The 12,809-nt window shown below is 38.9% G+C and overlaps 1 protein-coding gene across 1 annotated transcript in view; it reads right to left on the minus strand.

The window, feature by feature from the left end:
* Positions 1-11,498, minus strand: part of pde10a (phosphodiesterase 10A) — a 50,170-nt gene extending 38,672 nt beyond the window's left edge. Inside the window, exon 1 of the mRNA XM_063875029.1 lies at positions 11,411-11,498. Within this exon, the coding sequence (XP_063731099.1) occupies positions 11,411-11,483 (73 nt within the window). The 5' untranslated portion in view covers positions 11,484-11,498. The remainder of the gene's footprint in view (positions 1-11,410) is intronic.
* Between the last annotated feature and the right edge of the window lie 1,311 nt (positions 11,499-12,809).

Here is a 12,809-nt window from a genome sequence, read left to right on the forward strand (position 1 = left end):
ACAGCCTGACATGCACAAATTTGCATGCGACTGCAATGCGGATCGTCTGAAACGTGACGTCAATGGACGTCATTGCACTGTGATCCATTAGGACAAATGTGCGATAGGTGCATAATTTAGGTTAATGGAAACACAAATCACAGCACATCATTGCCTGCCCTCTGTCGTCTTAATAATTGCCATTTTGAATAACTGCTGTCAGACAGTAGTATATTAGACCAGCCCAGAGGAAAGGTTTGTTGCTCACTCAGACGTCCTCAATCCCAGGAGAGAATATGACATCTTTGTTTACCGCTCAATGTTCTCTGCTCAACCTCTTTGTGTTTTCTGTTTTTTTCTTCTTCCTCGAAGACATCATTAGGACATCAGAGTCATTAATCTCATTGTTCTCTCTCCTTCTCCTCCTCTCACCTTTCTGAGATTGTCTATGGCACATTATGTAACATACAGTAAGTCATGTTTGTTTGTATGTTAACCCATACAGTAAGTGTTGCTGGGTGATTTAATACAATTTAGTTAAATTAAAAATAATTTCTAGCAGAATTTAAACTGCATATTCGGATTTTTATCCAGTTGATAATATCAATTCATTTACCTTTCCAAAATGTTTTTTTTAAATATTGAGTTTTTCAATGCATCAGCAGTCTGAAGAACAAATACAATTGACCCTATTTGCGCAACAAGTAACCAATTAAAATATATTTATGAACACAATCAGCATGAAGAGATTACTGTGTCATTATATCAAACAGTAATAACCAGCAAAAATATAAACTACACAAAAGAGATGTGAGTGGTGCAAAGAAAATGCATGTTAACTGGTGCAATGTCACCACAATGCATCAAAGGCTTCACTTTCAAATACATCCACCCACTTCTTGTGAAAATGGTTAGAAAGTATATCCCAGTATATACAAATCAGATAATGATGGGATCTGATCAGGGTCCACTATAACTGCAAATGCATATCCAAGATTTGTATCAGTCCTAATGTTTTTCACTGCAGTGATGAGTGAGCAAAGTCAGAAGAGAATATTCTCAGATGACGTAACCCATGGCCCTCTTAAGTGGAGATCATTTATTGAATAAACCAGAATAACTTTATAAAAAACTGAAGCTTTGATGGTTTACTCTCTGTGGCAACAATGTTGACCTGGATCCAAGCCCTCAATGAGATCCTCATTTTGAATTTATAAATGATGCTCCACCTCTTTTCCGTGCCTGTCCTGATGAGATATAAATGGTTACCATGATTAAGTCTGCCCTATGAGTACCACGAGTCCATCTTCTCAGTGGATACAGTAAGTAGGCCTGAGCCCAGTGTGTGGCATGCATAGCTGCAACATGTATTGCCTCTTCTGTATTTTGGAGGACTTCCAATCACATCATGACATGAAACTAACGGTCCCTTGCAAAGACATTATTAAAGACCAATATTTTTGTCGCATCAGTGGAAGAAATGTGTAGATTACATATTATTATAATATTTTGTGTCCCAAAGGGCCCAAGGGTGAGTGTCCACTAATAATAGTTCAGCTGCCTGCATGTCCCTCTAAAAGAGGCGCAGCACTGGCTTGTCAACAGGAAACGAGCTGATCTGTTGAAGGTTGCCTTTTATGGACTCACTGACAGTAACCACATGTGTAGGGAACCTGAAGAGGATGATGGTTCTTACTTTCATTTTGAAATGCTTTATTTATTTGAAACCCAGACCTGTTTGCACATCCAACATCTATGACAAGCCTCTTGCTAAGATAGATGTTTCCCTAGCAGCACAGCCTACATTTTAGGCCGAGGAGAGGCTGTCCAGCTTCCAACATGGCTGGATTGCCTCTGCCATTGGTGCTCCAGAGCTAAAGGAGAAGGAATGATGAAACCTGCCCGATTTGTCAGCGGCAGCATACACACTGAGTGCAATGACTAACTGGATAATCCGACCCAAATTAGTGCAGGCTACATACGGTAAATACAAGAGTCTAATTCAGGCTAGACAATTCATTAGCTAATCTTTCAAAGGCAATTAAATTGATCTTTCTGAAAGGCCATATTGTAATGTGACATTGAAGGTATTTGTATCTTAGACTTAAAGGATCCTATTTACAGCTAGACTTTGTAACATTCTGGTTGGTAATGTTGGTCAATTTACAATAATTTAATGAATTCATAGTCAGACCCTTAAACTGACAACAAGAAAATTGCACTCAGCCTCTCGAAACAAAGAAGAGGAAGTCTCACTCAATTCTGTCTCCTCGCTCCCTTAAAGTCATGATGGCAGCAAAGGGAAAGAAAAATTGGGATTAATTCACCTCCATAGTTTTTTGTTAAGTTTTTTTATGTTTTGTTGAGTTATCTATATTCTAAAGGCCCCTTTAGGGAATGGAATTGCAATGTAGCTTTATAATGCTGTGTTGTGTTTCATTGGTTTATAATACACACTTGCAATTTACAAATATACATAAAAAGATATACTAGAAAGTTGAGGTAGGAAATCTGAATTTTTATGAGCGTACAGCTTGGCTAATACTTTACCATCTCATCTTTGTTTCTTTCTAATATAACGTTTGACAGCCTGATGTTTGTTGTGGCTTATTTTCTTAACTTGGAGTATTGTAATTATGACTATGATATTTGACGGCCAAAGCTGCAATTGTTTTGTTTTTTTTATAAATAATTGGAATTTTATTTCTAGCTGTACCAGTGAAGCTTCTTCTGGTTAAAAGAAGACATTCCATGTGACCTAGTGTAGCCGTGTACACCCTCACAAGACCAACAGTGCGACTTCATTGGAAGAAAGTCTGCAGGGCAAAGACATTAATAATTTTACATTGGAGGGGAGCAGCAAACATGAGTAAAAAAATATGAAAGAAAAAAATACACAGCATACAGTTCTGTAATGCTCCTATGTAAAATAACTAAACAAATACAATATTATATAAGTATATATATTTAAATGTGAACAATTTCAGATCTCCATTACTACTGTCATACAGAAAGCGGGAAAGAGTCCATAGGGTCTTATTGTGATGTTACACTGCTTTTCTCTATTTTTCCATTCTATTGAGACTAAACTATTTAGAACAAGAAATCGTACGTGTGAAAGGTTTAAAGAAGACTGATGAAAGTTTACATATCACTACAGCTAGAAGAATGTAATTTAATTTTCATTAAATGCCAGATTATCAAATGTATTTCTGATTATTTATTTAATCCCTGCAGGGAAAGTCTCGTACCATGTATCTACATGGAGATTAAAGTTCAGGGCAAAGTGTAGCGCCCTGGCAGTTGAAGGGTATTCTTGTGCATCACGGCAGCCTGAAGAAGGTCCATCTGGTATAAAAAAAATTAAAATCATCCTTCCATTGTGAGTTTTTAAGGCAACACTCGGAGCAGCAGAGCTTACTGACTGCAAACTCAAGCATTTTTAAAGTAAGAGCAGTGCCAGAATTCCTCCGTCCAAATACAGAGCATCAGACACAGTGTTAGCAGCAAACGTGGACAACTGTGCTACAGCTGTGGCTAAATGGTATTATGCAAAATGAATAGTAGAGTAAACAAGTACAGATCTTTAGACCCACACACTCAAGATACTGATGCAAAATGTAATGTGGGCTTTAAATAGTACCTTGATTTTAAAGTATTTTAGTTTCTTAATACATTTGTCAACAGAAAAATTGTATATTAGACGGATACATCTTATTTTCAGATGTACATTTGTGGCTAAATGCAAAAAAACCTGGCCATTAAAGCTTCATGTTTAACAAAATTACAGTGAGTGGGCGAAATGTTATGGCATGGTCAATGATAAACATGCATTTCCACAGTTTTAATGCAGCAGTTGACTGAAACAGTGGAGGCCCTCGTCTGGTTGTGTGCCACATGCTGACAAATATAATGTGAACGATCACACGTCTAATGCTCTCAGCGTTTCAACCCAGACCACACACTGCACAATTCAATTCAAAAAGGAAAAGAGGGTTAACCTGGGAAAAATGTCAAGAAAAAAAGAAATGCTGATGAGGTTTCTATCGATGGATGAGAGCAAACCGCGTTCAAAGAGCACAATGGACAGGTGGTGCAGATATGTGTGGTGTGGAGCGCTGCAGTGTAGGGAACTGCAGAAAGCCCATGAATCAAAAAAAAAAAAGAAAAAACCTTTAAATGGGTGAAAAAAACGTGATGAAAGAAGTGTGCAGGGGGAGGCAGGGGGGTGGCGTGTGTATCTGCGTCAGAGCTGGAGCCAATGAAGTCAGAGATGGGGCAGGCTCAAGCAGGAGATGCTGTTACTGCCACTCACAGCACCCGCCTGGGCCTCATGTCCTCTACGTCACAGAGCTGGCACAAATTATGCCTGCCTGAACATTTGTCACACACATGCACAAACACGCAGGCAGATGTAATTTATGTGCATTAAACACATATAGCGCACCATTTTAATAGCATTGAAATTAGTGCACCAGGTATTTCATTCCCTTCAAAGTCCAACCACTATAACATTTATTTAAAAACACACAGTGCTGAGAATGGAAGAACCACTTGAACTTTTTTCAGCAACATACATTATTATTATTATTTGCATCTTATTACCATTAGGATGTTCACCATTAAGCTAAGATAATGTATGTAAGTGAATGCAGCATATAGCCTGGTAGCTGATGCAACCGCCGATATTTCCAGAGGAACCAAATGGCTCTCTTGCGTCAGTATCAAAGACTGCATTGCTAATAAAGCAACCAGCCCAGAATTATACTAAACATTCTATTAATAACAGAGGTTTGTTTTTCAGCCAAGGACCCATTACTATAGATAATGGACGATCACACCTCTAATGTCCCCTGGAATATTATGAGGTAGCTACTTTTTATACGTCTTACATATGGGAGACAAATTAAATGTAAACAACTATTATGCTCAGGAAATAATACACATAGAGCAATGCCATCAACTTCAATTCATTTAGCTGGTGCAGGAAGAAGTGAAGGCTTCCTTTGGAAAAAAAACTAGATCTTTGTTTTGCTTTTTCAAGATTATTTTTGTAAAATCTAGGGAATGCCACTCCCTAAAACAGGTTTATTTAGCAGACTAGTGTTATTCATTTGAAAGGGTTTTTATTTTTATGAACAAATGAACTCTTATTGTGCATTTCAAAAACCACACACACACATACACACAGACACATGTTCTAAATTAAACACACATTTTGATTATTCAATTTGTTAGAGAACATTATCTATGAACTACTTTATGTTTCAATATTGAATATATATTATATGACTGAAATATGAAGTCTGTTGTTAGGAGCCCCCATCCCTGCAGAGTGCCATAGATGCCTTTGTATCCTCACTTTCCAATTTGAATAACTGATTTAAGATGTTCTCCTTAATCCAAACAGCCTTATTTCTTCAACAAATGTATAAATACATTTATAGATTTTTTTAAACATTTTCTTTCTGACACAGAGTCCAGTATTAATTTACACACACACTTACACACACACACACACACACACACACACACACACACACACACACACACACACACACACACACACACACACACACACACACACACACACACACACACACACACACACACACACACACACTCATCTCTCTCATGCAAATGTATTTAGATTACTGAGCAGTGTTTTCTGTTGGCACCACTTCTGACCTAGATTATCACATCAGTAATACTGGAGGATGACTCTGAGGATAAGCGTGATGTCAGAGGTCTGTGGAAGGTAGAGAAAAAACAAAACAAAAAAATGAACAGCACCGAAACGCTTCGCTGACGTCACCGGGGAATGTGAAACGCTTCACCGTGCAATCTTGTAAAACTGCATGCAAACAGGAGGTCAGATGTGTCTCCTCAGATATGCATGAGAGCGAGGGGCATGTGTGATCATGTGTTGAGCACACATGCATGAAAAACAAAGCTGCAAATACTGTCCTATATTTATCATATCTTTCTTTGCAGTCCTTTTTTTTCAGTATGCGAGCTCCAACATATTTCAGATTTAGTTTTTTGTTTTGTCTCCGACAGCGTTAGCACAAATGAGAGCAGAAGCTGCAGCCTAGCTGGCAGGAGTCACATCCTATAGGTGATGATGCAAGCCTGAGACACAAGCCATGACCTCAACAAATCCACATCAAACCACTGGGGGAATGTAAACTAAATGTATTTACTGAAGTACTGATTTTAAGCTACTTTACTTTGGTTGCATACATTTTATGCTATGTTATACTCCTCTACGTTATATATTTTTAACTCTGGCACAGCAATTTCCTTCAGGATAAATAAAGTCCTATCTTATCTGATCTCGTTCTCTCTACAGTTTGGTGGAAAAAACGTTTATTTTTACCCCAAATTTCTTCACAGCTTTAATGAAAATTACATTGCAAATGCAGATTAATAAAACCAGATATACTCAGCTAACACACTTTAATATATTAAATATTCAGCTCCCCAGCAGTATACCGTATATTGTTTAAGTGACCTCATACGTACTGTATAACCCAGCTGCAACTTTAATGACACTTACATAATTGTATTATTAATTAAATAAATGCTTTATAATAACTTTGCTTTTAGTAATTTCACTGTATATTGATGCTCACAACTTATTTACAGTAAGAATATTAATTTGAATGCAGGAAACAGAGTATATTTGTAGTGTGGTATATCTACTTTTACTATATTTAAAGATCTGCATTAGTTCTTCCACCTCTGCTTCTAACTGTCACTCTGATTTCTACCTCACACACACACACACACACACACACACACACACACACACACACACACACACACACACACACACACACACACACACACACACACACACACACACCCTCAGTGCTATTGGATGCTTCAGCTCTCCTTGCTGAAAACACACATGCTGATCTCCCAGCTGAGAAACCAGCCACGTCAAACCAAATGTAAGCCTTTTAACTGCCAAACACAGTTTGGTCATTACTCACGGCTGAGTGATGTCACACAGTCTGTCAGTGTATGTTTCATGTGACGCTGTACGGTGTGTATACAGTGAAGCGCTGATGATTTACTGTTTGACTCTGCTCCTTGTGCAAGCATTACACGTGGACACACCAAGAGAATATTATCTTAACACAACAAATACATATTTAAATTGTTTTCAGATTTGATACTTGTTCTTTTCGTACTGGCCCTGACTGATTTTACCCTAAACTTTGCTTAGATTACAAAGACAAAGAATAATATTTGTCTGTTTAAGTAATATTTAAAAACGTGATTTAAATTGGGCTAGTTGTGCGAGTACAATTCTTTTTTCACATAACATCTATTCAGAAAAACCCAATTGCAATGCAGAAAATGGACAAAAAAAGCATTTGTCTGTCAAAATAATAAATTATTACAAACTGTTGTTTGGTTCCATTCAGTGTTAAAGTAAGCGAGTGAATCAAAACACTGATGCAGCAAAACAATGAAATGAAGCATTACCTTAATTCGTACGAGTTGATATGAATCAATTTTGTGCCTTAGGGAAATAATTATTTCAAAAATGAGACGGAGAGAGAGCTCAAAGAATTTGGGGATTGGCTGGAGGGAGGGGCGGTAGCTGCCTACAGCCTTCATCAGACACCAAACAGAGTCAGTATGAATGCAAGGTGAGAAATATGGGTGCTGACGTACAGGCCTGTCAATCTCTCTGACATCAGAACAGGCCGAGACGGCTGAGCAGTCAGACGTCAGGTCTGCCTGTTTACTGATAACACATGAACACAGTCCATTCATGGACTAAACACACTTACACACACTTACACACACACACACACACACACACACACACACACACACACACACACACACACACACACACACACACACACACACACACACACACACACCTCCTTGATCCCTTACTTACCAGTGATTTGTATCCATAACAACTTTTTTCAGATTTTGCTGTATTTTTTAATTCAATTGTTCTATACAAACTTTCAACAAGATAACTTTGACTTGTTCAGCACTGGATATTGAATCAATAAAAATGGTGAGACTAAAACGTCAGTGTAAAGTAACAACACTAATTTCAATTAAACAAAAAATAAATGTTTTTTCTGATTCTATTGTCTGTCTTCTACTAGTTCACATTGAAACCTTTTTTGACATTAGAAAATCATATAAATCTTTTATTTTGGGGAACCTTTTATTTGTGATAACAAAGTCGACAATAATAATAATTTAAGAGAAAAGACCTTCATTAACCCATAGTTACCGGCTGCATGCTCCCTGATGTTTTTATCTGATGCAACTCCATGTAGTTCATCTTTATACTTTGGCCCCACCTAGTGTCTGTCTGTCTTTCTGTCTGAGGACACTGATGTTGACATAAAATAGATGTTCTCAAATTATAAAAAGGGCAAAGGTCAACATTTGGTTTTATAAACCAATATCATCAAATAAAGATTTGTTTTACTCAAATAATTAGTTGCACTATTCAGACCTTGCAATACATGTTAATTCCACTTACTGGTATTCTTGTACAAGTTGACCCACATTACCATCCTCCAGTCTGAATTATTTTATTCTCTTTATTCTCAGTTTGTTCTAACTCAATGGGCGCACTGTTCACAGAGAACAATAGTAATAATCTATTCAAATAAGCACAACATTCAGATATCAAGGATCATGCTTAGCTTTGCAATTGTGTATGAATGGAGACATTTGCAAAGCTGTGGGCCTGCTGACCAGCTGTGGTGGAGGTTGGTGGGCGAGGGGCCAGAGGAGGCACCCAGGAGCGGCCCTATCATCTACAGCTCTGGGCTGCTCACCAAGAGGCAAGACAAACAACGCTTTGTGATTCTGATATGAATCTCAATGCCTCTGTTTCTACAACTCTCCTCCTGGCCTCACCAGGGATATCTGAGCGGACTAAAACGATCTCCATGAGAAAACACGAGCCTGAACCCCCCTGACAGAGGACGGTGACTGGGGCAGCGACAGTAGTAGCACTATAGTGATTTCTATGCACAAACATATATCATGACTTTATTGTATCAGTCTGCTTTTTCCTAACAGCAGCCATCATGTGTGAAAAAACAATTGTATAATTAAACTGTTATTTTAATTTCTAAATATGATATTAGCTTTATATGTTTACTAGTTCCTTCATAAACCACTCTTTAGTTTGCCTTAGTGTTATTAGTTTAAAATCTACGTTTGCTTTGACCTTATAAAATAGTTCTGCCCCCTTGCATCAAAGCATGATGAATCTTGAGTGGGAGTGGTTCAGTGGGTGTGTACCCCCTAGGTAGTCACAGATGCCCGGCACAGTCAGTGAAGGAAGCGCCCGGCTCTCCTTCTGTGATGGCCAAGGAAACTCTCACTTTGGGCACGGACCCAAATAGATACCGAGCCAAAGACTGTGATGCAAACAGTCACGTCTTCAGTCAAAACAAACAAGTGTGCATGCCGAGGAAGCCACAATGTTTATAATAAATCCTGAACTATGAGTTTATATTGAGGTCTTAAAGGGTCAATAAAGTTACACCATTTTCGACATACAGTGGAACCTAACCAAGCAGATGATATTTGTCCAGGTTTGGACATATTTATTTGTGAGATTTCTACATCCACCCTCATGCAATGGATAGAGGGCAATAACAACAGTGTTAGCGGTGCTAATATCATTGTAAATTTAAAGAAACAGCAGTCTCTCTTTCTAGAACAAAAGTTTCTCAGGATATTTCAAAGAGCTCAAAGTTTACAGTGTTTTTTATTGGACCTACTTTTTAACAATGAAATTATGTTTCTGGAAATACATGTTGTTAATGGCAAATGTACTGTAGATTAATCATTATTCATGGCTCTGTACACAACAAACTAAATGCCATCAACCTGTAAACCATTGGCTTGGAGCTTTATATCACAGAAATGGATATTTTGAAACCCTGGTCAGCCAAAAACATGAATGTTCCTTTATTACTAAGTTGGATAATTTATGATTTTGTACTGTTGGTGAACTTATTTATGTGGCACAAAACAAGGATACATTTCCTACATTTCTGAGGAATGATGCTTGTAAACTAGTCTTTAAAAATAATGAACCCTAAAAGAGTTAAGAATGGAAACTTTTTTCAAATGTTGACATAATAAATGCAGCCCTTAACTCTAAAAATGTAAAGAAAAGAAAATCCACAAACGTCTAGTCTACAAAAAGTAACTTAAGGATGAGCTGAACCAGTGTTTTCAACTAAACAGATTTTTCTTACTGGCTTTTCTGTATTAACAAACAATTTGCCAACATTAATATCTTATACGGCCACTATGGTTATTCCCATGACTGAATTAAAACGTCCATTTCCAGGTGTTTAATATCGATGGGACCTGACCGGTAACAACATTTAGTGTGTGTAGCAGCCTTATTTTGTGTCTGTTGTTAAGTATACATGATGCAGAGAGCAGGAAGTATGCAAGCAGCAGTGTAAAATAACACTTTTGTACTTAATGCAGGCACCACATCAATCAATAAAAGCCAACCAGTGGCGATGGGTGGCACTTGTCCTTTCTGGTGAAACGCGTTTCATGTATCCTAACATTTCTGGTTGGAAAGTCAGTCAAACAACCAAAACGAGACACAAACACTGTCCTTCAGTCTGGATGTCTTGATTACATACATAGTCAGTTTATTGCTGTCTTATAAACCATCCATGACCGTAGGCTATAAGAGAGAGTTTTTTATGTTGTTTTGTATTAGAATAATGCAGCTATTATTTATATACAGTTCTGTGCTGGGTTGATATTTGTGTTCACATCACTGAGCTACCTGTTATTTTCTATTTCTGTGCACATAAAAGGGCCCATTACCATGCCAGGCCCCTGGGTGCGCACCAGGTACACCTTGATGGTAGATCCTCCACCTTTAAGAAAGGAATGGAAATAACCCCCATTACTTAAATCCAAGTTCTGGATCATTAGGGTCCAAGAGTGATGCCACCCCTACTACCCACCAAGTTGGAGTTCACCTAGCCTACACAACTCTGATGCCACACTTGCTATTCTTCTTGAAGTTCACTTTTGCAGCAAAACCTGGTGTCACACACATGTGAATTCACTGGGGAGTGATGGGAGATTATTACAAGTAATCCTTAGCAACACACAAGAGTGTTTTCTAGGGATTAAAATGCTTGTTTTAGTGGAGACTGTGAGGTGAATACATGGCAACATATCACTGCACATGTTTACTACAGTGTGGACTCATTGAGTTAATGCAGCACCTATAGTGGCTGTGCATCCTTTAATGGTGCCTCTGACTTTGTTGTAAGTAACATTTGGATCAAACTTGAGATGAAGAAACTTGTAGAAACACCTTTTATCAAACATCCCCTGAAAGTACTACATGCCAGCAGTCTTGCAACTTTCACACTCTTACCTGGGTTGCAGCATCGTGCAGTTGTAGGTCCCTCGAAGTCTTGGTCGTCAGGACTTTTCCGTTTCTTCGACATTTGCTGCTCCCTGTTCGAGTGAAGGATCTATCCGCCGCTGAATCGATATCTGCTGATAACGTGAGACACCTTCAACCGGCAGGATATACAACACATACAACAGTCTGGGGGATGTGAGAAGACAAACGCGAATTAATCTCAGTCTCAATCATTCAGATCCCTTCTCTGTGTGTCCTCCTGCCAGCGTGCTGTGTGCGCAAAGTTACCATGTGGTGGCCAGACGAGAGACTGGACATGCAGCGAGGCATGGAGCCGGTCAGCTCTCAGATTCTCTCCGTGATCGGACACAATGTGTCTCCACTGACAGTCTGTAGAATATTTCTCTTGATAAAGGATAAATATTTGCAGATAAGGTGATTGGTCGATCACGTGCGTCGCCAATTACGCTTGAACCCTGCTCAGATGGAAGTTACGCACTGGAGGCAACTTGTTGATCTGTATCTTAAGGTGGTGGTTGTCTTTCTTTCTTCTTTTTTCATCCATTTAGATTTTTCAACGTTCTATGATGCGCTTTGCTTGAATGGTTCTCGGCGACGTCAGACTACAAGTCTCATCAGGCACTGATGACGCACAGCCGACACAACGGGAACTCTTGGGTATCTCGAAGAGTATAGGCCAATGTAAACGAAGCTTATCCGGACATGGTCTGCCCGACAAAGTACGCCAAATCGCGTGCCACCATTTGAGCTGCGCATTAAGTTGCGGGTAGATAATTCTCTCTGGCAACATCTGTGACGGAGGAGAGGATCCCTTCCCAGCATACTATTGAAAGCGCTGTACTACAGATGCGCAGTACGATATCTTCTCTTATTACAACCCCTTCAGTCCAGCGACGAGTGGAACACCCTCTGTTTGTTTGTGACGTTTCTTGAGTAAAACCTGCTAATCCATCTCGTAGAGTTTATCAAACAAATGTGCATTGTTTTATTGGACGGACAGGTTTGCTGTCACATCAGTGTGCAGCAGCTAGGGAGAAATTTGGGAATAAACTGTGAATAACTGCACCCGAAGAGCGGTGCTATAGGGCACTCTGGAGGAGCCAATGACGCCATCGGTCTGGCTTTTTCAAACTGCTTGATAGTTTTGCCCACCGGTGAACTAAACTCTGAATGCAAGAAATCTAATAAAAAGCCCTTCTGTTTTTATAACGCAACAAAGGACTGTGCATGCATTCAAAATAGTTCAACTTGGATAAAACTGCACAGAGCTTCTCAGATTATCACTGATCTATAATTTTACACATTTACTTCCCCCTCTGGAGATGGTTTGATGACACCAGTTGAGCAATAACCTCCCTCCTTCCCTTTCTCCTCCTCCTCTCTTCAT

The sequence above is a fragment of the Eleginops maclovinus genome, chromosome 22 (assembly GCF_036324505.1).
Source record: "Eleginops maclovinus isolate JMC-PN-2008 ecotype Puerto Natales chromosome 22, JC_Emac_rtc_rv5, whole genome shotgun sequence".
Classification (NCBI taxonomy): Eukaryota; Metazoa; Chordata; class Actinopteri; order Perciformes; family Eleginopidae; genus Eleginops; species Eleginops maclovinus.